Source organism: Trichechus manatus, unplaced genomic scaffold, assembly GCF_000243295.1.
Source record: "Trichechus manatus latirostris isolate Lorelei unplaced genomic scaffold, TriManLat1.0 scaffold00151, whole genome shotgun sequence".
NCBI classification, from domain to species: domain Eukaryota; kingdom Metazoa; phylum Chordata; class Mammalia; order Sirenia; family Trichechidae; genus Trichechus; species Trichechus manatus.
The window spans coordinates 2,613,678-2,639,743 of record NW_004444087.1 but is presented as its reverse complement, the minus strand read 5'-3'; the positions used below and the strand labels follow the sequence as shown (position 1 = coordinate 2,639,743).

The 26,066-nt window shown below is 45.6% G+C and overlaps 1 protein-coding gene across 1 annotated transcript in view; it reads right to left on the bottom strand.

Annotated features, from left to right (window-relative positions):
• The window catches only part of IQCE (IQ motif containing E), a 59,221-nt gene that overhangs the window by 18,465 nt on the left and 14,690 nt on the right, over nucleotides 1-26,066 (bottom strand). Inside the window, 12 exon segments of the mRNA XM_023740236.1 lie at nucleotides 2,910-3,000; nucleotides 4,637-4,741; nucleotides 6,044-6,243; nucleotides 7,748-7,803; nucleotides 7,991-8,154; nucleotides 8,915-8,964; nucleotides 9,201-9,273; nucleotides 10,485-10,555; nucleotides 15,887-15,937; nucleotides 16,056-16,169; nucleotides 24,177-24,247; nucleotides 25,509-25,643. Coding sequence (XP_023596004.1) covers nucleotides 2,910-3,000; nucleotides 4,637-4,741; nucleotides 6,044-6,243; nucleotides 7,748-7,803; nucleotides 7,991-8,154; nucleotides 8,915-8,964; nucleotides 9,201-9,273; nucleotides 10,485-10,555; nucleotides 15,887-15,937; nucleotides 16,056-16,169; nucleotides 24,177-24,247; nucleotides 25,509-25,643 — 1,181 coding nt within the window.

Here is a 26,066-nt window from a genome sequence, read left to right as displayed (position 1 = left end):
TTGTTATGAGACCCCAACCGCTCACCCCATTCTGCGACAGCACACTCCTCCCCTCCACCCGATTCCCCATGGAACATTCAACCAGCTCCTAACTCTCTCTGCCTCCCACCTCACCTCTGGACAGAAGCCGCCCCTTTGGTCTCTTGTATCTACTTGACTAAGAGGCACATTCCTCACAAGTATCACTTTATGTCCCACAGTCCAGTCCAATCCCTGTCTGAAGAGTTGGCCTCGGAAACTATTTTAGTTCTGGGGTGATAGAGTCCAGGGGCCATGGTTTCCAGGGCGCCTCCAGTCTCAGTCAGACCATTAAGTCTGGCCTTCTTACTAGAATTTGAGTTCTGCACCTCACCCTTCTCCTGCTCCATCAGGGACCCTCTGTTGTGTTCCCTGTCAGGACGTTCATTGGTGGTAGCCGGGCACCAACTAGTTCTTCTGGTCTCAGGCTGATGAAGTCTCTGGTTTATGTGGCCCATTCTGTCTCTTGGGCTAATACCTTCCTTGTGTCTTTGGTGTTCTTCGTTCTCCTTTACTCCAGGTAGTTGGGACCAACTGATGCATCTTAGATGGCCGCTTGCAAGCTTTTAAGACCCAAGACATCACTCACCCAACTAGGATGCAGAACATTTTCCTAATAAGCTTTGTTATGTCAATTGACATAGATGTCCCCTGAAAGCATGGTTCCTGGACCTTGCATCCCTGCTACTCTGTCTCTCAAAGTATTTGATTGTATTGAGGAAACTTCTTAGCTTTGGTTTAATCCAGTTGTGCTGGCTTCCCCTGTAGTGTGTGCTGTCCTTTGGAGCTGGGGTGATCTTGACTCTGTCTCCAATCAACATGCTGACGAGACAATGGGACAGACTGTGCTTCTCTCATTTTGAGGATCTAGAGACAACCTGAGCAGGCCAAAGAGAGAGAAGTCTTCAAAACCTGAGTATTGTGCATTTCCAGCTCTTCGGCCTATGGAAAAAACCGTCCTCCCTGAGGAATACGTGACTTTGCAAGGAAGGTTTTCAAGTATGCAGGAACACCTCGTGTCTTGTTGGGTCCCTCTAAGAAGTGGTGGGAGTCACACATAGGAAGCCCTGGGACTGCCATCTCCATGGTTCCTGTGAGCAGCCCCCTTATAAAGAGATCGTAACAGCATCTGAGGCCCAAAGGAGAAACATGAGCACAGTTCTGTCACATGGATGCCACACCCACTCAGCGGGGCCAGAATGAGGGTCATGGACAACACGAGGTATAGCCGAGGCTGCCACAGGAAATCAGCCCACAACAGACAGAGGGCAGGTGTGCAGGGAGCAAGGGTCTCGTGAGGAGAGGCCGTCACATGGAGAATGGCCAGTTCCCTCCACGTGGACGGTGACTCAGCATCTCTCACGTTTGGAGAATCCCACAGGAACAAACCACAGGCCCACATAAAGAACACTGTCTGAGTAGTCAAACCAGCTCTCCTGAAAGGGCTGAAAGGGAAGTGCACCATCCGCCACTCTTGTCTGCCACAGGGCTCGCCAACCCACATGGGAGCCCCACCAGCGTGTGCTGGGGAGACCCCGCTTCTCGGCCCTGCCCTGCCGGCAGCACCGAGGGCTGTCTCAGTCTGTAACTTGATATGTACCTGTCCAAACCCCAAGCTCAGCTCTTCTCTCTCTTGTGCCAGAGCTCTTCTTTCTCTTGTTCACAGTCTCCTGGCTGCTAACAGAAGAAGAGGCCTTAAAACTAAGAATCCAGCTAAATGAACCGGCCTTGGGGAGAAATGCCAATCAAGGTGAAAAAACAACTTTATTTTCAGCTCTCAGCAGGCAACTAAATCCCACAGCCTCACTAAGCCCCATGAACGATCTCTGATTCTGAAGCAGAAGGTCGTTTCTGAAATGACACAAGCTCGCAGCTAACACACGCTGTGTGTAGAGACCTGGAATCCTGGGGGTCCACAGGTAGCCCTCAGATCTTCAGCAAGCAGAACACGGGTCCCAGAGAAGGGGAGAAGGGAGTGTGAAGATGAAGACACTGCTGCAGTCAATGCCTCATCCGCCCCTATGGCATGCTCACTGGCCATGGCCCAACCCAACATTGCTGTGCGGCTCACACATTTACGTCACGGGTGGCCCCTGGAGGACACGGTGCCCACAGGATTAATGCCAAGCCATCTGTCTCCTGTTTTAACACCAATCAGATTCCGTAACTCTGTCATACAAAATGCCACCTGGCTAAACCACTCACTGGAGAAAAGGATGAGTAAGGAGGAGATTTCTAGCCCTGGAAGTCACAGTACAGCTGGCGCTGAGCCGACAGACCAGAGGGACACCTCAGTCACTCCCTCACAGCGCCGAGGACTGCATACCAGCTGCCTTCAGGGGTGTGGAAGGCGGAGGGAAGGTGTGACTCCCTAGAGTTCCTCCCCCCTGCTTGGAGGCCCTGCAGAGAGAATCTGCCCTTCACCACGGAGCCACCTACCACCTGAACAGGTACACTGGCCTGCCCAGAGCACCTGCCCCTCCGAGGCCTTTCCTGATGTTGTACTCTGAGCTTCGTGTTAAACGAGAGCATGGTCATGCAGTGCTGGGACAGGCAGTCCTCAAGGCGGCCTCCTCCCACTTCCTTCTCACCCTCGGTGGACAGTTAATCTTTCTGCATATTTGCAGTTTTGGGATGATCCCAGCTGACCATCTCAACAATCTACAACCAGAACAGTAGTTCAAGAAGTCCATGAACTGACAATCAGGGAACCCTGACTTTGACACCCACCACTTAAGTTATAGAGATGAGCTGTGATAATAAAAGGAAACTCAACTGGCAGCATGTGGCTAGGAGAAATACTGGGAAGAAAACAGTTAGCACCATCATTGTTTCGCCAAGTCCCACCAGGCCTAAACTGGAGACTTAGAAAAAACACAGCCACACTGTACCTCATAAGCTGTTTCCATGGGATCATCTTTCTCTTCTTTCTTAACCTCTTCCAGCTCTTGAAGCTTCTTGGTCAGTGTTTGAACTTGCTCTCTAAAGGGGGAAGGGAAAAGACAAACCTGACTTGCTGTCAGAGTGTAGGACCTGTGTGTACCTGGCGAGAGGTGCCGCATGGCAGGGACGAAGCAGTCCCCATGGACACAGATCAGCACTGTGTAGCCACTCCGCCTGGGCACCTGGGCCCCATGGCTGGGGGCCTCACTGGACTTAGGGACAGAGCCGAAGAGTCCCATGAAGATGGTGCTTCTATTGCCTGCCTCCCCTGCTGGCCCAGAGCTCCAAGGGGCAGGGATGGAGGAGCCCACGAAAGACCTCAAAACAACTTCATTGCATGAATGATGAAATATTATTTGGCAATTGTTGTTGTTCTTATTAGCTGCCATTGAGTTGATTCTGACTCATAGTGACCTCATGTGTTAGAGTAGAACTGTCTCATAGGGTCTTCTTGGCTGTAATCTTTATGGAAGCAGTTCACCAGGTCTTTCTTCCACAGAGCTGCTGGGTATGTTCGAACCACCAACCTTTAGGTTAGCAGCCAATTAAAAACCACTAGCTCCATCCAGGCTCCTTAACTGCATGACTGATGAATAGGTAGGTAACACTTGGGGTTTTTAATAAACCATGTGGTTGGCAGGAAATACAGCTTATGTCCTCACTACAGACACTAAGGCAAAGTAAAAACAGTTCATCTCTGCGAACCCGCCCTTTCTGATTTGCATTAAGTCTAGCCTTCTGACAAAATCTAGTCGTGTTTCTCTTGAAAGTAAAAATTTTTAATTCATTCCAGTAATCGTTAATTATGCTGAGTGCTAGTTTGCTCAGATTTCTAATCTTATTAATTTTTTAGTATTGAGATAAAATTCACATAACATAAAATTCACCATTTTAAAGCGTACGATTAAGTGGTTTTTAGCACCTTCACAATGTTGTGCAGGCATCACCACTAATTCCAGAACATTTTCATCACCCCAAAAAGAAACCTGACACCTACTGGCAGCCCCTCCCAATTCTCCCTCCCTCCCAGCCCCTTGTAACCACTAATCTATCTCCTGCCTCTATGAATTTGCCTATTCCAGGTACTTCATGTAAGTGGGATCGTACAATATGTCCTTTTGCGCCTGATTTATTTCACTCAGCATAATATCTTCAAGGTTCATCCATGTCGTAGCATGGATCAGGACTTCATTTCTCTTGATGGCTGAATAATAGCCCATTGTATGTATATACCACATTGTGTTTATCCAGTACCTCTTGACGGACACCTGGGTGGTATCTACCTTTTGGCTGCTGTGACTAATGACGTTATGAGGGATGGTGCCTGGGGAGGTACCCAATGCCTGAGCTGAATCCTGATCCGAGGTGAGCACAGAGGGATGAGCTCATGTGTGTCAGTAAGGCGTGAGGGACCCATGTGGGGAGTTGGCCATGACAAGGAGGCGGGCACTGGCCTCGTCATGAAGAGCCTCACCGCGTCTGCGTTCTTATTCTGAGGGTAACAAAAAACCTCTGGAGGATTTTAGGAAGAGGAATGACTAAACAAGGTGGTGGATTTTTAGAACACTGCTCTGGAAGCTATGCTCAGAACAGGTGAGGGCAAGTAGCATCTGGAGGCAAGGAAAGTTTGGAATTCTGTGTATTCTCTTTAAAATGAACTCTTCAGCCCACTTACCTCAAGGTCTCCTCTCTCTCTCGTCTCTCCTTCTCACTCGCCTTCACATGCTCCAGCTCCTTCTCTAAGTCAGCCTTTGTTTGGAGCAGCTGCTTCACTTCCAAACTGAATGTACAAAGCCAAACACATCTCAGTGTTCATTACAACAACAGGCCACCGTTACACTGATAACCACAGAGTAGGAAGACCTTTCAGAAACTGGAATGCAGTCTGATTTCCTCACTTACTTGAGAACAGTGGACACCAGCAGCAGGAGGGTAAATAAAGGCACTCATTTATAACTGCATGAGCCCATGCAGAGCGTGAGGGCCCTGGCTTTCAGTCGGCTAGCTGGTCATTCCCTCAGATGTTTACTGAGCACCTGCTGTGTGCCAGGGACTGCCAAGTGAGCAGAACCTGACCAGGTGCCTGCTCTCATGGGCCTCACAGTCTAGCGAGGAAAAAGCGTTCCTCCAGCAATCCCACAGCTCAGTGCACAGTTCACATCTGAAGGAAGGACGCAGGTTCTGAGAACGCCACACAGACCACACTAGCAGTTCTGTGCACCGAGGTCTGTGCAGCACCTGCAAACCTAAACACCACTGCAGCAGACCAACGGGCCAGCTTACTCCTGACAGGGCTGTGGCGGGAGGTGGCCATGGATAAAGCACGGGACAGGAAAGGAGGCTGCAGACCAAAAAACAACGGATGAACAGCAAGTACACAAAATCTCTAGGCTTTGCCTTTCAAAATGGTATGGTCACATGGAATGCTCTATAGCAGGTACGTCTTGATATAGAGATCGAATGCCAAAAACTTATTATTGAATTTTTAAAGAACTAAATTTGCATAAGGTCCTGTTGGTCATTTTAAACAAACCAAAGAAAGCAAACTCCTCTACAAAGGGATGTGATTAACACTCTTTGAATTCAGTGTAGAGATTTAAACAGCATTCTCCCTGGCCAGCCCACACGCTTCTAACAACATAACATGGCTGATTAATGCCTTCTTTTTACCACAAAGCTGCCTTCAGCTCACAGTCAAAATATTAGAAGTTCCAGAATCACGTAAAAATATTTGTGCAATAACTATCAGGAGCTGAGCTGCTGTTGTCGGGTGCTGTTGGGTCAATTCTGACTCGTGGCAGCCTCATGTGACAGAGCAGAACTGCCCCACAGGGTTTCCTAGGCTGTAATCTTTATGAGAGCAGATTGCCAGATCTTTCTCCTGCAGATCCGCTGGGTGGGTTCAAACCCCCGACCTTTAGCAGCTGAGCACTTAAACTTTGCCCCACCAGCAATCCTATAGCTGAGCAGACTTCTCAAAGTCACAACAGCCTCGCTCTAGAAACAATGGTTTCCAACAGGAAACGGGAGCTCTTTAACCCCATGGAGGCATGGTGAGAGCGCCGCCACATCAAGAACATACTCCTTGTCCAGCAGCTGGGTGTGCAGGGCGGTCTGCTCGCCCTTCAGGCTCTTCAGGACGCCTTGCAGGCGCTCGCACTCCTCCTGGTGGTCCACCTGGGGCTGCCTGTGCACCGTGGAGTTGGATGAGGAGTGAGGCACGGAGCTCGCTTTCACTAGTTCTGCTGAGTGCGACTTGGGGCTTTCCAGTGAACTTATTTTCTGGAGACAAAACAGGTATTGTCAGAATTCGTTCTCATCTCTACTTTCCCTTTATGACACCCAGAGGAGAGGCAATGGACCACAGGGAGGCTGGTCTAAGGCTTGGGGGCTGGGAGAGTGCTGCGTGCGTGTACAGGGCTGGGGGACGCAGGGTGCCATGTGTGTGCATGGAGGGCTGGGGGACATGGAGGTGCTGTGTGTGTTGAGGAGCGTTGTAGGACGCAGGGGTGCTGTGTGTGCCGAGGAGGGCTGCGGGATGCAGAGGAGCTCTATGTGCCAAGGAGGGCTGCAGGACGCAGGGGTGCTGTGTGTGCTGCAGAGGGCTGGTGGATGCGGGGGTACTGTGTATGCCGTGGAGGGCTAGGGGACGCAGGGGTGCTGTGTGCCAAGGAGGACTAGGGGATGCGGGTGTGCTGTGTGTGCCGTGGAAGGCTTGGCGGCACGGCCCCAGGAGAGGACACCCCTACCCATGACAGGTCTTTAGTCAGAGGGGAGGCGAGCAGACTCAGCCTGGGGCAGGGATAGGGCAGGGGTAAAAAGCCATCAGGAAAACAGAGAAAAGGGCACAAGGGAAGGTGAATTCATAAACTATTTTCCTTTTTGCTCATTTACTCTATTATTTCCCTAGAGTTTCTGAAATTTTCATCCTGTTTTGAAATTAAGTCATATCCCTGCTGTGCCAGCTAAGTGTCACTGAGCCCCGTCTGACTCCTGCTGTCTCACCATCTCGCCGTCTCTCCTGTCATCTTCCACCACACTTCTGGACCACCCCTGGGTGCTTTTATTTCCTAACAAGCTTTGTTTTTTAAAATACCCACAATTTATTTAAAAAACAAAAACAAAAAAAAACAGCTGAAGTTTCTGCTTTGTAAGTATGTGAAATTATTACTTTTAAAAAATTCCCCTGCTTAGTCAAACAATCGAGACAACTCTAAGCCAATATTTTGCCAGGCTACTCGAAAGACACTGGCACTGGGCTCAGCTTCACTAGTCTCAGACTGTTGGCCGGTTTGCAAATTCACAGGGAGGACAGGAGGAAACGTTAACCTCTCAGGTCTTCTGTGGCTGCACATAGTTTCTGCAAATTCAAGCATCACCTGAGTGGTGAGAAAAACAGTCTGGTGAACTACTGGCAATGAACGGCCCATGACATACGTAGGCCAGGCTGGACTGCAGACGGTTCTGGAGCTTGGACCACGTGCACCGCCTACGGCTACACATACACGTCCACAGTGGGGGCGCACAGCAGGGGCTTCCCCATCTGTCAAATCAGGGACCTGAGTTCACAGCCCTCGAGGCCATGTCTGACTGGGGAGCATGACTGTCCTCTCCAGTTTGGCCCGGTGCTGTGTGGACACAGCCCCTTTATGGGTCCACGGGTCCACCTCTCCATGGACATGCGCTGTGCAGAGTGAACACCCTCTGCCCACTGTCCCTGATGCCTAGCCACGCCCCAAGATGGTGGTCCCCGGCAGTGGGAGGAGCTGTAGAGGGGCCCACTCACCTTCTCCAGCTCCGTGATGCGCCTCAGCAGCCTGGGCTTGCTCCATTCCACGTAACCTACAGGAGCAGCAGGCGTGGACAGACACATCACGTGTGACACCCCGTGGGCACCCTCACCTAGACTGCCCACCCAGAACTGCACCGAGGATGCCCTCCACTGCGGCCATCACTGCCAGAAGCCCCGTGTATGGATGCCTGGTGCCCCATCTCCCCTCCCAACCCCAGGGAGGGGCCCCTGGGGTACCCTTGATCTTGGAGATGGTGGGGGAGTTGCTGAGCAGCCGGTCCAGGTCCTCCTTCAGGCTCTGGTTTTCCTCGGTCAGCTCCTGCACACTCCGTGTCAGGTTCAGGAGGACGCTACTCATCTTCTTTTGCCGCTTGAGGCCTACCTTCTTCTCCATGGGGAGCCTGGCAACGACATCGAGAGGTCTAGGGCGTGGGTTTCTAGACTGGCTTACTAAATGTCCGTCAGCTCAGAGTGGTGGCAGGGAGCACTGGCTCTGAACCCCAGGTGAGCAAAATGCTAGCCCCTACTACAGAGCTCCATTCTTCTCAGAAAAATTCCTCTGTATGAGAAAATGTCGTACTCAATTACGACTATTGTTTTAAATTACATCATACCTTTGATTTTGCCTCTGAAGTCTAAAATAATTACTAACTGCCCTTTTACAGAAGATGTTTGCCGAGCCCTGTTTTAAACCATTAGGGGGAAAGGAAAAAGGAGACAACCGTGCCTGATGCAGCTATAAAGGCCAGCGACGTGATCACATCTATAAGGGTTCGTCCCCTCTCTAATCTGTTGAGAGCCTGGTATCACACCTGCAGATAAGGAAAATCTACAAGCCAGGGGAAACCTTGATGTCTCTCCAAGTAAGCTCATTTAGGAAGACTTTAAGTGGCAAAATGAACTTGCACTTGGCAGTAAATGTCTTCCGCTAAGGGGGAAAGGCTGTGGAACAGCATTTCCTAATGCTGAGCTGGAAGCTGCTGTGCAGGACACATAACTAACACAGGCAAGGCTGTGCATCATAACTTGTCAACTCCGGCCATGCACAGGCGCTGGCCCACCCAGAGCCCGCAGTGCCTGTGGCACAGTCACACTACTGCTACAAGGGATTACACAGTACGGAGACAACCCAGAAACATGCCCCCAAAGATGTGGTCGTACTTCTTTCCTGTAGCTTCAGAACTTGCCAAGAGAGTCTGGAGACGGTGAATCTGTAAAGACCACATTAAAATGCATTAAAGACACGTCATAAGCACGAAGGAGCCTTCCCTCCTAGAACGCGCCGGCCAGATCCTTGGTTCCCGCCCGGTGGCACGAGTAGATGCTAAGCTGCTGGGATGCACACTCAAGTCGAGAGGCACTGGGATGGCAGGGTCCCAGAGGGTAGCCTGGTCTGGGTCAGCCCCTGGTCCCCTCCCAGACCAGGAAGAAGGAAGACAGCACGCACCTCCTCGTAGTACGTCTCCATGGCTATCCGCATCTCTTCGAGGTTCGTGGTCTTTATGTCAGTCTGGAGTTTGCTGGAAACCAAGCGCAAAGTTAGCACGGTAATGCCTGCACTCCCAGTGGGCAGAGCAAGAGCAAGCATGTTTCCCCAAACATCAGAGAGGCGGTGGGTTTGGGAAAAAAACCCCGAGTCTGCCCTGCACTGGCCTTGTAGCCTTGAACAAAAGACTCTTCTCAAAACTGATGGGAGAATTCATCACACCAAAAAGTACTCATTCTGTGTGGGACCAGCCGAGGCACAAGTCAAGGTAAAGAGACTCTAGAAATATTTTCATCTAATGATGATGCTATCTTTAAAATCAGAGCAACTGTGAAGAACTAGCTCAGGGCTTAGAGAGGACAAGTCATCTTTGGGGGCAGGCGGGGAGGAATGACTTGTTTTATAAAAAAAAGAGGGTCAGTCTCCCTCTTAGTGCTGCCGGTTTAATTGGCCTTGTACTCAACATCTAACGGGCCTTAGATAAAAGGCACTAACAGGGAAATGGGAAGGTTCTGGAACATAGGAGAAACCAGAAATAAGATGGCAAGCTGACAAACTTCAGCAGGAAGTAAACTGTGGAGTGGGGTGGGGGGTGACTACTGCACAAGAGGATGCAGGAGGAGATGGCAGGAAGTGGAGCCTCTATTTTCCTCAAATAAACATGAACCCGGCGACAAATGATGACCCCTTTGCACTCAAGAGCCAGGTAAGGAAGAAGCTCATCGCTGCCCCAACCAGCACAGGGACCACACCCAACTGAGGGGGCAGCTGGGAGAAACATTTGACGTCAAGGGCTCCATTAAGACCCGAAACACTGATGCTGGGAATACACAGTAACCATAGAAAACCATGGGGAGAAAGCCTTTCTTCAATAGAGCAAGAACAAGAAAAGGCTAAAGAAAAACATTGCTCCTTAATGAAAAGTGAAGGGAAAGCAGGTCACAGAAATAGAGGCAGCCTCTATGTCCCTTCCTGTTTTTGGTATAAAAAGGAAGCAGGGCGGGGGGAGGGAGGAGGGCATGTAACAGAGGCTGGAGGGGACCTAAAGCTGTAGTCTGCAAAGTAGCACTCACTGACTGACACAAAGGAGGAGAAAAGGGTGTCACTTCCCACTAGGCTGGCGGAGGGGACAGGACTCCTCCCTTTGGGCCTGGGCCCCCGCAGGATGTCAGTTCCCACTAGGCTGGGGTGGGGTGGGGGGCAGAACTCCTCCACCCTTCATGTCTAGGTCCCGCCACCCCATACTTGATGGTGTTGTCCTTCTCCTTGCACTGCTGCTCCAACTTGAGAATCCTCTGCTTCAGCCCATTGACCACCTGCCAACAGAACACGCGCATGAAGCTGACAGTCCCCCAGCAAGCAGCCTCCCGAGCTTCGAGCTTCATCTGGAGATGAAGACTGTCCTGACCCTTCATCGAGATTAGGTGCCCTAGTCCCATGACCCCACCGCACTTCTCCCCAACCAGAGCACTTCCACACACGGCTGTCCTTCCTTCTGTAATAGTGTGTCTTCTCTCTGGACTGTGGGCTCAGTGATAGGGACCCTGCTTGGTGACAGGCCCAACAATGGCACTCGGTGCATGACGCTGAGTGACACACGGGAAACGAGGGGCTCCACTGGAGCAGGCATAACCATCAGCTATCAGCACACCAATAGGTACAGAACCTTCGCCTAACAAGCACGCTTAGGAGAGCAGGCAGGTTATCTGTTGGTTAGTTTAAAGCAAGGGAGCCACCACGATCACTACACAGAAAAATCCCTAGCCCAAGGAGCCCTGGTGGCGCAACGGTGAAACACTCAGCTGCAAACTGAAAGGTCGGCAGTTTGAACCCACCCAGTGGCTCCTTGGGAGAAAGACCTGGTGATCTGCGTTTGTAAAAGATTACAGCCTAGAAAACCCTATGGGGCAGTTCTACTCTGTTACATGAGGTCACTAGGAGTTGGAATTAACCCTATGGCATGCAACAACAGCAGCCCTAACCCTACGGCCACTCTGTTCACTTAAGAGTGGGCAGGGCTGACGGGGCCAGAACACAACTGGAAAGAGGCCCCGGAAAGGCCCTGAATGGAGTCCCTGGGGTGGAAGAAGCTCAGCCTGTCTCAGACTTCCTTCTCTGCTAACCTATTGATTTGGGAGGGAACACTTGTATATTCCTCTGAGAACATCCTTTTCTTTCTTTTGGGATAGCCAATCAACTTTTAAATTGTATTTTAAAGTAACTTTAAATTTTATTGAGAAAGCCAGTGAGTCTATAATGACAGGATAATCCTTTAGTAAATCAAATAGTTTTCTTGTATATGCATCTATGACTGTAAGCACATATATCCATATATATAATAAAGCACTTAGGGGACACAGTTACAGATACTTCTTAGACTTAACCAAACATCTTGCAAATTTGATTTTCTGAGTTTGAAGGATTAGGACCATAGTCAAGTGGGACATCTCAGTTAACTGTCATAATATAATTCATAAAGTTATGTTCTACACCCTAGTTTGGTGAGTAGCATCGGGAGTCTTAAAAGCTTGTTAGCAGCCATCTAAGATACAACTATTGGTCTCTACTCATCCACTGCAGAAAAGAAAGAAGGAAACTAAAGACTCAAGAAACTAGTTTACAGGAGAAATAGTCTACATGAACCACAGCTTCATCTACCCTGAAACCAGAAGACCTAGATGGTGCCCAGCTACCACTACTGACCATTCTAATCAGGGCCACAACAGATGGACCCTGATAGAATGGGAGAAAAGTGTGGAACAGAATCTCAAATTCCTAAAAACAAAAAAAATCAGACCAGACCTACCAGACTAGTTCAGACTGGAGGAATCCCGAGACTATTGCCCCGAGATACTCTTTAAATCTTGACCAAAACTAACCCCTGAGGCCACCTTGTGGCTAAACAATAAATTGACTCAAAAAATAATGAAAAAAAAAAAATTATACTGGAGTTCCTGGGTGGTACAAAGGGTGAATGTGCTCAGCTGTTAACCAAAATGTAAAAACAGAAACATTTTATTTTGGCTTCAATATGATAGCTAATATATTAGGACTCTAAAATATTTAAGCATAAATTATAACTCCTCACTATGAGTTAGAATCGACTCAATGGCAATGGGTTTTTAACCACTAAAAGTAGTGAGGTAATCGTGCTCGACTGCTAACCGAAAGGCTGGAGGTTGGAGTCCACCCAGAAGCACCCTGGAAGAAAGGCCTGGTGATCTACTTCTGAAAGGTCAAAGCCATTGAAAACCCTGTGGAGGCCAGTTCTACTCTGACACACATGGGGTTGCCATGAGTTAGAGTCAATTTGACAGCAGCTCATTTCTTAAATTATATCAGTAATACATGAATACATTTTCTTGTAGAAAAAAATTAAAACATTATAGATAAAGCTATAAAATACCCTTTGGCCCTGATACCCCTGCCCAAGTAAATACTGTTCTCAGCTTAGCGTGGGTCCTTACAGACCTCCTTATATGCGTGTACGCGTGTGGGTACCCTCTGAGACCGTGGTGTTTGGCTGCTGTTTACATAAATGGTACTGTACCGTTCATATCATTCTACAGCTCGCTTTTTTCACTCAACAGCCTCTCTTGGTGAACGACCTTGCTAGCTCCTATATATTTGTGTTATTCATCCACAGCATGAGCATATCACAGTCTATGTGCCCATTTCCCTACTGGTGGATATTTAGAGTGGGATCAACTTTTGTGGCCACAAACCCAGAAACCCCTGGCTGGGCCCCCTTGTGCATGTGTGCAAAGGTTTCTTGAGGATCGAGAATGAGAAGTAGAAATGTTCAATCACAGGCACAGACACTTTCAAGGACAATTTAGCAGTGAGTATTAAAATGAAAATAGCACATACCCTATGATCTAGATTTCTACTTGTCATCAACTTTACTAATGAAAATAACAAAAGATAGCATCAGAACAACAAAAACATAAAAGGCCCTTTCTCTATAAAAGTATCCATTATTTACAGAAGTTCATGTCCTCATCCAAATTAATCATGTAGACATATCTGTACGTAGCTGCACTGTTTAATATCCTTTTTACTTATGATTTTTTTCTTTAAATTGTGATTTAGGTGAAAGTTTACAGAGCAAATTAGTTTCTCATTAAACAGTTAATACACCAATTGTTTTGTGACATTGGTTGCCAACCCCACCAAGTATCAACACTCTCCCCTTCTCCACCCCAGGTTCCCTGTTTCCATTCATTCAATCTTCCTGTCCCTTCCTGCCTTCTCGTCTTTGCTTTTGGGCTGGTGTTCCCATTAGTCTTGTATACATGATTGAACTATGAAGCACATTCCCCATGTCCTCACGTGTTACTGTTGGCCCTACAGACTTGCCTAAATCTTCGGCTAAAGGGTGAACCTTAGGAGTGACTTCAGTACTGAGTTAAAAGAGTGTCTGGGGGCCATACTCTTGGAGTTTCTCCAGTCTCTGTCAGACCAGCGAGCCTGGTCTCTTTTTTTTTTTTTAAATGAATTTGAATTTTGTTCTGTATTTTTCTTCTGCTCTGTCCGGGACCCTCTATTTTGATCCCTGCCAGAGCAGTGGTGGTAACCGGGCACCGTCTAGTTGTTCTGGGCTCAGTCTGGTAGAGGCGTGGGAGTTGTGGTCCATTAGCGCTTTGGACTAATCCATCCCTTGTGTCTTCAGTTTTCTTCATTCTCCTTCGCTCCAGCCAGGATGGGACCAGTAGATGTATCTTAGATGGCTGCTTGCAGGCTTTTAAAACCCCAGTCACTACTGACCACAGTCAGATGTAGTACATTTTCTTTACAGACTATGTTATGCCAATTGAGCTAGATGTCCCCCACGACCAAGGTCCCCAGCCCTTGGCCTTGTAGCTCGGTGTCTCAGGGATGTGTTCTAAAGATGTTTTGATGTAACAGTATTCCGCTTTGAATGGCTTTTTATATTTTCCCCAACACTAGGCAGCTACAAATATCCTTATGTGGATGGTTTTCTCGATTGGATTATTTTGTTGAGACACAGACCTAAAAGGAGCAGTATTTGACAAATTGTACGTTCGGTTCTACAGATCACCACTTTCGCATGGCCATGCCAATATTGGTATGAATCAGTTGTGCTCATTTTGCTACTTTGAGTTGTGAGGTTGTACTCAGAGTAATTTAAAATCACTTCTTCATTCAGGCGTTGACTGCCAGGGGATGATGGGACCAAGAGAGACACACCACTGCCTTCACAGAACACACAGCCCCTTTCTCAGTTTCCTAATTTTAAAAATAGGGATGGACTTTAACCTTAAACCAAAAACATCCCCTGAAGCCTTCTTTAAACCAAACAGTAAGTTAGCTTCTTTGGTAGTCTGTCTTGCGCACTGTGCTCTTTTAAAGAACTATCTATCAAATTGATGACAGCAACTCGAACGGTTAAATAGGAAGCTTAAGGGGCAGTGAGTTTATGTTAATGGAGGAGGAACAACTTAGAAAAGGAGGGTGAGAGTGGTTGCACAACTCAAAGAATGTAATCCATTTCATTGAATTGCCCATGCGAAATTGTTGAATTGGTGTACGTTCTGCTGTGTACATTCTCAACAATAATTTAAAAAAAGGGGGGGGGGAGGGATTGAAGGTTCTATTACAAAACATCAAGTGAGATAATGTACATTTGCAAACTGTACAACTACACAACTTTTACAATTTGCTATTAACTAAAATATAGTTTATTATGAAAATATCGATTCATTCACACACGTTAAGTATTTACTATGTGCTATTCCAGGCACAGAACTGGGTTTTAACCACTTAGTCGAAGCAGATTGTCTTCCTTTATAGATTTGTAGAGTCTTTATATATTCTGGATAAAAAATTTTGTTGTATTTATCCATCACGCCACCCCCGCCCAGCCACGTGACACTGATTTAGCTTTCATTTTAGTTTTATGTGTTTGTTATGCAAATTTTAGTTTCATGTTATCAAACCCATTAATCATGTCCCTAATATTGTTTTATTTTTTGTCTTCAGTAATCTCAAAAGTCCATCTCTTCCAGTTTTCTTTTGGTATTTTAGGTTTTTTTTTAATGTACTTCCTTGACTCATATAAGTTGATAGTGATACATTTTTCTCCAACTGCTATTGTCTATTGACACAGCAGTGCCAATATAATGGCTCGTTTCCATCATTTTGCTTCATTCCATCTGTTATATATTATTATGTAATACACAGGAGGTGTCTGTATCTATTTTAAGGTCTTCACTCTATTCTGTTGGCTTGTTTCTCTGTTTTAAATCAGTATTTTTTTTTTTTTTTTTTTTTAAGTATGATGGAGAAGTCCCCCACTGTGACTATTATTTTTCTACAACACGTTTTTCGGCACTTGTGGCAGGTAAGCTGCTTGGCCTCCCGCAAACTCCTCAGGACAACTCCTGAAGCATCTTCTTAGAATCCCCCTGGTTCCATGCAGGGCAGTTTTAGAACACTCTGAGCCCTTCCCCTGTATCTGTTCCTCTTCTTGGAATCCCCCTGGTTCCATGCAGGATGGTTTTAGAAAGTTCTGAGCCCTTCCCCTGTATGTTACTCTTCTTGTGCAAGTTCTTTAGTGAAAAGATGTCTCTCAACTGAAGGTGGTTTTTAGAAAGGTTATCGGTCTTGCTGGAGACTGTACTCACCCAGCCAGTATCAGGCCTTTTCTCTGCCAAAGTCCGAACGAAATCTGAACCCTGTGACAAGCAGATTGAGAAATAAGACGATATGTGGTTTAGCCTTTCCCCCATTCCTCCTAAGTTTCCCGCGCCCACTGTAGGGCACCACCACAGAGGGAGTGGGACTGAAACTTACTCTGGTTGGTTCCAAAAGCTGCTCTATCTGGCGATCCTTCCTGCTGTTTTCCTCTTCTAAGCGCCGGAGCTTTGCTCTCATCAGATCCACGTCACTTTTCTGCATGTGTAATGACTGAAGAAAAAAAGGACACACACACACACACACACGCACACGCACACACACAATGCATACATAAACAGCCGGGTGAAACATGGGGCTGGGAAGCAATTTTAAAAGCTACGTGGTTCCTAATCTGGGTGGCGGGGTGGGGAGGTCTGGTGGTCCTGTGTCTGAAGGGCACTACTGACACTGGGGGGTGGGGCCGGGATGCTAAATGCCCTGCAATGTGCAGGATCGTCCCATGCAGCTAAGAACTCTCCCACCCAAAATGCCAATGGCACCCCCGACACACCCTGCTTCACAGATTGTACCAAGAAATCGACACCGTAGCCATTGATTCTGGCTGGTGCCAATGTCAGATATTCTCCTCCACTGCCCACATAAGAAAGCCCATTTTTGTCAACCATATATCATCAGAACTCATCAGAGGCTAATATCCACTTAAAATTCTCATCCTCATCTAAAGCTCAGTTGGCAGAGCAGTGGTCCTCAAACCCTCATCTGTGGGTGAACTTTTCTCCAGTCATGGTGAATTGAGGGGGAAAAAAAAGACTGTGTAGCCAATTGTTTATAAAACTAAGTTTATTCAATTAAAACAACTCTCCTGCATTTTGAAATTATATCCCTTCTGCTATTTGGACTTACGTAGTCCTTTATGAAATGGTGACAAGGTATTTTTAATTTTTGTTTTTAACATCCTCACTTGAAAAAGCTTTGTCTTAGTCTGTGAAATCCAAAAACCTAACAAGTATGAGGTTAAGACAGTCCTCTCAAAGCCTGGTTGTTCATGTCCATGCAGGTCACTTCATGCCACAGAAACTGGCCAGCATCAGCCTACATCTGAACACCAGCCAGTTAGCTTGCAAAGAGCCTTCTCCTTATAAGGGGCTTACGGAGCTCAAAAGAGAGACTGGATATCTGAGCAAAACCAATTGGCACCACTAGAAAAAGAACTTAAGCTCATATCCCAGTTCGGGCAGGCTTGGAGCATCAACCACACTTCCAAAAGCTGGCAAGATTGGGCGTACCACTAGAGGGCGTAGTACATAATTGGCACTCAGTAAGTGTTTATTGAATAAATTAATGCATAGTCATTGGGAAAAATAAGAGATCTAATAAATAACAGGATTTCTGTTTCTGGAAAGATGGAGTGACTCACTTTCCACTATTTCTCCCGCCTGGTACAGTTAAAAACCCTAAACACTGTATATAAAACAAACATAAGACAGCTCTGAAAGGTGGAGAGAAGAAGGTGGACCAGCCAGGAGCCCTGGGCCTGAGGAATGACATGGTGGTGCGTTCCCTCAGTTTTCTTTTTGCCTCATGTATCCTGGTCTGGGTGCTGAAGAAGTCAACAACCTGGAAAAGCCAACAGGCACAGACAACAAAAGCCCCAAGAACAGCCTCTTCCTGAGGACCAGGAGAGGGGCAGCCTAGCAAAACAGAAAACTTTTAGACAACAGCTCTATCCAGCCAAACACCACAGAGAAAACTGTGGCCCCACCTCCACCAGCACAGGCTGATGGGGGAGCCCAGACTCCACCCTCACCAGGCTGTATCAAGGCTTCCCTCCCCATCCTCACTTGGAGGGTGTTTGAGGAGGCCTGCTGGGGAGTCACGACTTACATCGCCCAGTGGTAATGAGGCCACACACCCTTTACGGTGTGAGAAGCAGTATGAAGCACCCCTGCCCCGCCCAGGGGTGGCATCAGTGGAGGCCTAGTGAGGAGCCTGAACCTGTACCCACCCAGCAGTGACGAAGAGCCCCTCCTCAAGTGGGTGTCAATGAAGGTGGAGAGGGGAGCCTGGCCTTCCACCCCCACCTGGCAGTAACAAAGTGGTGTCCCCCTTCATCCACCGCAGTGGAGTCAGAGGAAGCCTGCTAAAGCACAAGACTTCAGTGGGATGCAGAATCTCATTATGTAACTTCCTAAATGTCCGAGTTTCAACAGAAAAAATTTATCATACCAAGAACCAGAAAAATTTCAACTTGAATGAGAAAAGACAATCAACAGATGACAACACCAAGAGGACACAGACATCAGAATACTGTGACAAGGATTTAAAGCAGCCATCATAAAAATGCTCATTACCAAATATGGACACGCTTGAAGCTAAATTAAAAAACACAAAGTCTCAGCAAAAAATAGAAGATATAAAGAAGAAAATGGAAAGTTTCGAGCTGAAAAGTACAATAATCAAAATTAAAAAACTCAATGATGGGCTCAACAGCAGAACGGAGGGGACAGAGGAAAGAATAGTGTAAACTAGGTGATAGAACAACAGAAATTACCCAATCTGAACAAAAGGAAATAGACTAAAAAATAAAAACAGAGCCTCAGGGACCTGGGGGATTATAACAAAAGAGTTATAATACTCTCTTAGTGAGGCTGAGAGAGTATCTGAAGACATAATGGCTGAAAATTTTCCAAACTTGGCAAAAGACATAAACCCACAGATTCAAGAAGGTGAGCAAAACCAAAATAGGATATACCCAAAGAAATTCACGCCAAGACACACCATAGTTAAATTTCTAAGACTAAATCAAAGAAACAAATCTTGAAAGCAGCGAGAAACATGCCTTACCTATAGGAAGAAAATAATTCAAACGACAGTGGATTTCTTATCAGAAACCATGGAGGCCAGAAGGAAGTGATACAACTTGTTTCAAGTGCTGAAAGAGAAGAACTGTCAACTCAGAATTCTATATCCAGCAAAAATATCCTTCAGAAATGAAAGGAAACCAAGACATTCTCAGATGAAGGAAAACTAAGAAGAGTTGTCACCTGGAGACCTACCCTAAGACAATAGCTGAAGGAAGCTGTCAAAACAGAAAGGAAATGTTAAAAGAAGGAATCTTGGAACATTAGTAAGGAAGAAAAAACAATGGAAAAGTAAAAATATGGGAAAATTTAACAGATTTTCCTTTTCCTGTTGAGTTTTCTAAATTACATTTGATAGTAGAAGCAAAAATTATAAAATTGTCTAATGCGGTTCTCAATGTATTGCTGTTGTTGTTAGCTGCCATCAAGTTTATTCTGACTCACGGTAACTCCATGTGTTACAGAGTAGGGTTTTCTTGGTTGTAATCTTAATGGAAACATATTGCCAGGCCTCTTCTTCCACACTACCACTTGGTGGGTTCGAACCTCCAACCCTTAGGCTAGCAGTTGAGTGCAAACTGTTTGTACCACCTAGGGACCTTATATAGAGAAAATATTTAAGACAACTGTACTATAAATATAGGGTTGCTATGAGTTGGAACTGACTTGATAGCAATGGGTTGGGTTTTTGTTTTTTTTGGTACTATAAATTTAGGAGAGTAAAGAGACATAAAAGGAGGTAAAGTTTCTACACTTGAACTGATAAAATGTTGACACCTGTGGTCTGTGGTCAGTTACATATATATTACATAATATCTAGAACAACCATTAAATAAGCAATACAAAAAAATACACTAAAAAATACTGTAGATCAAAATGGAATTCTCAAAACTGTTCAAGTAAACCACAGGAAGGCAAGAAAAGGAAAACAGAAACAAAAAAAACAGAGCAAACAAAATAATAAAATGGGAGACTTAAACTCTAACATTATCAATAATTACATTAAATGTAAATGACCTAAATAAATCAATTAAAAGAGAGATTGACAAAGTAGATAAAAAAAATGATACATCACCAAAGAAGACATTCAGGCAGCTAACAGACACATGAGGAAATGCTCGCGATCACTAGCCATTAGAGAAATACAAATCGAAACCACAATAAGATACCATCTCACCCCGACATTACTGGCACGAATCAAAAAAACAGAAAATAACAAATGTTGGAGAGGCTGTGGGGAGACTGGAACTCTTATGCACTGCTGGTGGGAAGGCAAAATGGTAAAACCATTTTGGAAAACGATACAGCGCTTCCTTAAAAAGCTAGAAATAGAAATAGCATATGATCCAGTGATCCACTCCTAGGAATGTATCTTAGACAAATAAGAGCCATAACTCGAATAGACACATGCACACTCATGTTCACTGCAGCATTGTTTACAATAGCAAAAAGATGGAAACAACCTAAGTGCCCATCAACAGATGAATGGTTAAACAAACTATGGTACATACACACAATGGAATACAATGCAACGATAAAGAACAACGATGACTCTGCAAAACATCTCACAACATGGATGAATCTGGATGGCATTATGCTGAGTGAAATAAGTCAATCACAAAAGGACAAATATTGTATGAGACCACTACTATAAAAACTCATGAAAAGGTTTACACACAAAAAGAAACAATCTTTGATGGTTACGAGCGAGAGGAGGGAAAAACACTAAATAGACAATAGGTAAGTGGTAACGTTGGTGAAGGGTAAGACGGTACACAATACTGGGGAAGTCAGCACAACTTGACCAAGGCGAGGTCATTGAAGCTCCATAGACACATTCAAACTCCCTGAGGGACCGAGTTACTGGGCTGAGGGCTGGGGACCATGGTCTTGGGGGACAACTAGCTCAGTTGGCATAACATAGTTTATAAAGAAAATGTTTTACATCCTACTTTGGTGAGTAGCATCTGGGATCTTAAAAGCTTGTGAGCAGTCATCTAAGATACTCCACTGGTCCCACCCCGTCTGTAGCAAGGGAGAATGAAGGAAACCAAAGATACAAGTAAAAGATTAGTCCAAGGGACTAATGGACCACAACTACCACAGCCTCCATCAGACTGAGTCCAGTACAGTTAGATGGTGCCTGGCTACCACCACCAACTGCTCTGGCAGGGATCACAATAGAGGGTCCTGGACAGAGCTGGAGAAAAATGTAGAACAAAATTCTAACCCACAAAGGAAAAAAAGAAAAGACCAGACTTACTGGTCTGACAGAGACTGGAGAAACCCCGAGAGTATGGCCCCCGGACACTCTTTTAACTCAGTACTGATGTCACTCCTGAGATTCACCCTTCAGCCAAAGATTAGACAGGCCCATAAAATAAATCAAGATTGAATGGGCACACCAGCCCAGGGGCAAGGACGAGAAGGCAAGAGGGGACAGGAAAGCTGGTAATGCGGAACCCACGGTTGAGAAGAGGGGAATGTTGACATGTTATGTGGTTTGACAACTAACGTCACAAAACAATATGTGTATTAATTGTTTAATGAGAAACTAATTTGCTCTGTAAACCTGCATCGAAAGCACAATATAAAAGATACAACAATACACTGTCAAAAAGAAACTCATTTCAAAGGGAATGATATAGATAGGCTGAAAATGAAAGAATGAAAAAAGATACATTAAGCAAGCATTAATAAAAAGAAAGCAGATAAAGTAGACTTCAGAGCACAGAAAATGACCAGAACAGAGAGGGACATTACATAATGATAAAAGGGTCAATCCACCAAGAAGACAGCAATCCTAAATGTGTAGGCACCAAAAAACACAGTTATAAAATACATGAAGCAAAAACTATAAAACTGAAAGGAGAAACAGACACAATTACAATTGGAAATTTCAATAGCCCTCTCTCAACAATTGATAAAACTACTCGACAGGAAATCAGCAAGAATACAGAAGAACTCAACATCATCAACCAACAGTATTTAATTGACACTTACAGAACACTCCACCCAAATAACAACCGAATACACTTTCTTAAGTGCACTCGGAACATATACCAAGATGGACCATATCCTGGGCCAGAAAGCAAACCTCAATAAATATAAAAGAAATAAAATCATTCAGAGTGTGTTCAATGGCAACAATGGAATCAAACTACAAGTCAGCAACAGAAGAGTAACAGGAAAATCTTCAAATACTTGGAAAAACAATACACAAATAATACACAGGTCAAAGAGGAAGTCTTGGGGAAATAAAAATATATCGAGCTGAGTGGAAATGAAAATACAACATATCAAAATTAGCAGGACACAGCTAAAACAGTACTGAGAGGAAAGAATGACTGATGCATGCAACAACTTGGATGCATATCAAGGGCACATGCTGAGTGAAAAAAGCCAATCTCAAAAGGTCACATACTGTATGATTCCATTTATGTAACATTCTCAAAATGACAAAATTGTAGAGATGGAGAATAAACTAGTGGTTGTCAGGGGTTAGCGATGGTGTGGGAGGAGGGGAGTGCATGTGACTATAAAGAAGTAGCACGTGAGATCATCGTGGTGACGGAATATTTCTATATATTGGTAGTAGTGATTACACGAATCTATGCATGTGATAAATGGCACTGAACTACATACACACCTTGTACCAATGTCAATTTCCTGGTTTTGATGTCATACTACAGCTATGAAAGATGTAAACCATCGGAAGAAACTACTATTTTTGCAACTTTCTGGGACTCTATGGGGCTCTGGTGGTGCAGTGGTTAGCAGCCAAGCTAAAGGTCAGCAGTTTGAATCCACCAGCTGCTCCCTGGAAACCTTGGGGCAGTTCTATTCTGTCCTATAGGGTCGCTATGCGTCGGAATTGACTTGATGGCTATGGGTTGGGACTCTAAATTATTTCAAAATAAGTTTGAAAAGAATGGTCTGCACTTACTGACCTTTTACTATATGCAGGCACTGAACTAAAACACTTTCCATGGATTATTTTATTTAATCCTCACAACAACCCTATGAAATAGGTACCATTATTATCCCCATTTTTCAGTAGGAAACTGAGGCATCACTTGCCACAGAAAACAACTCTGATGCTCAAGACCCCTGATCGACAGAGCACTGAACATCAAGTTCTCTTCCCTCTGAATTTGGAAGACTGGGCTCATTTTATCCAGAAATCCACGATGCCAAATTTGAGTAAAGCCAAAGATCCATTTCCAGCCCCGAGAAGATTCCTTCTGAGACAGCTGCTATGGCAACTGCTCAGTCTCAGGGACTCTTGGAGTTCACTAAGTACGCTCTCCAACCAAAACAAGAATTCTTTCTATGATATCACTGATGCGTAGTCATCCAACCTCTACTTACCTTAAGGACGGGGAGCTTGTCTTGTCACCAGGCAGCCACTTTCACTGTTGGACAGCTCTAGTGGTTAGACTGTTCTTTTCATCCTACGCTAAAATCTGAGACAGTTCCTCTGGAGCAGCAGAGAAGGGCTCTGTCTTTCACACAATGGCCATGTTCTCCATCAGCTCTCTTTGGGCCAAGCAACCTAGCTTCTTCCCGTGCTCCTCACACAAGGTGGTTTCCGGACTCCTCAACGTGCTTTGGACATGCTGGCTGCCAGCACCCTGCTTACACCCTGACCCCAGGACTCCTGATGTGCTGGGCTAGTAGGGATAGCAGTCTACAAACAGACTAAAATCATGAAAGGGAATGAACCCAGAGAACTTCTCCTAGGGACATAAAAGTATTTAGAGATGTTAAAAAATAAGTGTGACAGTGGTGATGGTGATGAAATACTTCAATGCAATTACACTTGAGTAAGTGGGAGACAGCACAGGGTAATAAAAAGAGCCTTGGTCTTAGGAGTCAGATGACACTGATGTAAATCCTGGTTCTGCTACTGATCAACCCTGGGCAGATCACTAACCTCTGAGTCTCAAGCTCATCACCAGAAAACAGGTGTAACACCTGGCCCTATCTCACAGAGTTTCTAGAAAGACCAGTTGAGATAGGGCATGTGAAACATCTCATCCCCACGCAAGAATTACCCAAATGGAAGGTTACTGATAATAACACCACCAAATGACCCTATCCTAACACCAAATCTCAGGCTGAAAGAGAACTACAAGGTCCATCGAGCCCCTCCCAAGTCCTTCAGTGCCCTCTTCAATGTCTCCTCCATCCTGCAGGAGAAAGTGGAGCCCAGATGGGATCTGAGGTCCACTACAGCCTTCCGTGGAGCTGGGGCATGGCCTCTGAGTAACTGGAGTCACTTAGCTCCCAGGCACCGGGCAGGACTCGGACTAAGGTGTGGCCCTAAAGCTTTCATTTGTTCTACACGGACGCTTCTTGGCATTGACTTCTACCCCACTGTTTCAAGCCAGTAAAGAACAGATAGAATCACTACCTTCTTCAACTCGATAATCTCATCATACATGTCTTCTTTCTCTCTGTAGGCGGGGGTCCCAGGGACATGACCTAGAGGAAGAGACACAAACCTCTTTAAAGATTATCTGAGGGGAGAAAGGGTTTTTGGCTTTACCTTAAGGAAGGCCTGGAAGCTAATAAAATTATCCTTTAAAAAAAAGGGGGGAGAATAAAAAAGGAGGGCAAAAATAGTTCAACATTTTTAGTTTAATCAAGATACTTTCCCAAGAAGCAAACCTATTGTTGCTGTTGACTCAATTCTGACTCATAGCGACCCTACAGGACAGAGCAGAACTGTCCCATAGGCTTTCCAAGGCTGAAGTCTTTATGGAAGCAGACTGCCACCTCTTTCTCCTGTGGAGTGGCTGGTGAGTTCAAACTGCTGACCTTTCGGTTAGCAGCTAAGTGCTTAACCACTGTGCCACCAGGGCTCCTTTCCCAAGAAGCAAGGAAATAAAAAATCATTGTGATACAGCAAGATGAAGCAAAAAAACAGTAAACAGAGTTTAATGTAAGTAACAGGATTAAAGAAGGGAGTCATGGAAGGAAAAGTGATATGTTGTATTTTAAACAGCAAACACAAAATGCAAAGCCTATCACAACACATATTCCAACATAAAAACAACAAGATTTTACTTTTGTTTTAATATGATATCTAAAACATTAGGACTCTAAAATATGTAAGCCTACAATATAACTCCTAGCCACTAAAAGCAGTAAGGTAATTGTGCTTGGATGCTAACCAAAAGGTTGGTGGTTCGAGTTCACCCAGAGGTACCTTGGAAGAAAGTCCTGGCAATCTGCTTCTGAAAGGTCATAGCCACTGAAAACCCTATGGAGCACAGCTCTACTCTGGGGTACAATGAAAAGGTTTTCAGCATGCTCTGGTCTGGAAGTTGAGCTGTTCTTCCTAGGAAGGTCTATAAGGAAAGACAGTTAAAGAATAAAGACGAGAGAGGAAGACGGACAAGGAAAACTGACTGATTCTTTCCAGTGGGATTCAGGCTTTATATTATTATTTCCAAGTTTTATTCTCATTTTTAACAATGTTCATACAATAAACTTAAAGAAGACCCTAGGTGTGGGAGGTAGGCAAAATCAAATTGTGGGAAGACTCTGCTGCCCACTTTATGAAAGCTACTTCTTGAGGGCAGGAGGGGTTTTTCAGGAGTCACGCCTAGGCCGTTCTATAATCTCCTACTGCTGGAGTGAGGACGGGAAGCAAAAGAAGCCTTTGTCAAAGGACGCCCTCCAATCCACAAGTTTTCCTCGCTACTTTTCATGTCAGGACCTTGTCCCATCACATGCTCACCGTTGCTGGCAGAGCGCCTGAAGTTGGACCTCCGCATTCTCAGAGCTTCGGTCAGATAGTCGGAGGTGCAGCTGGGGGGGCTGGTCCATGCCTGCTCCCAGGTCAGGTCTGGTTTCAGGGGTTGGGTCAAACTTCCTGGTTTGAATGTGCATGGATTTAATATGACAGGTACAAGCAAATACAATGGAAGATTTTGCCTCTAGTGATCAACCTTCCTGGGTTGAAGAAAGCTTAAGTCAGCCAGCAGGGATTGGCTGTTAGTGAGGTGCCAACAAATACTTAACCACCAGCTCTCCAAGAAAACAGGTCTGATTTGTAGCATTTGCTGATTTCCATAGTGTAAATATTCCCACCATATCCAATTTCAAGCTGTCAGTGTGACATCAACCAGCTCACAAAATTCCTAAAAATTTAAGTCGGCTCTTGTAAGCCAGGAGGGGTCAGCTCAGCACCCACACCAGCAGGGCTCAAACCATCTGAGACAGCAGAGGCTCAGCACCCACACCAGCAGGGCTCAAACCATCTGAGACAGCAGAGGCTCAGCACCCACACCAGCAG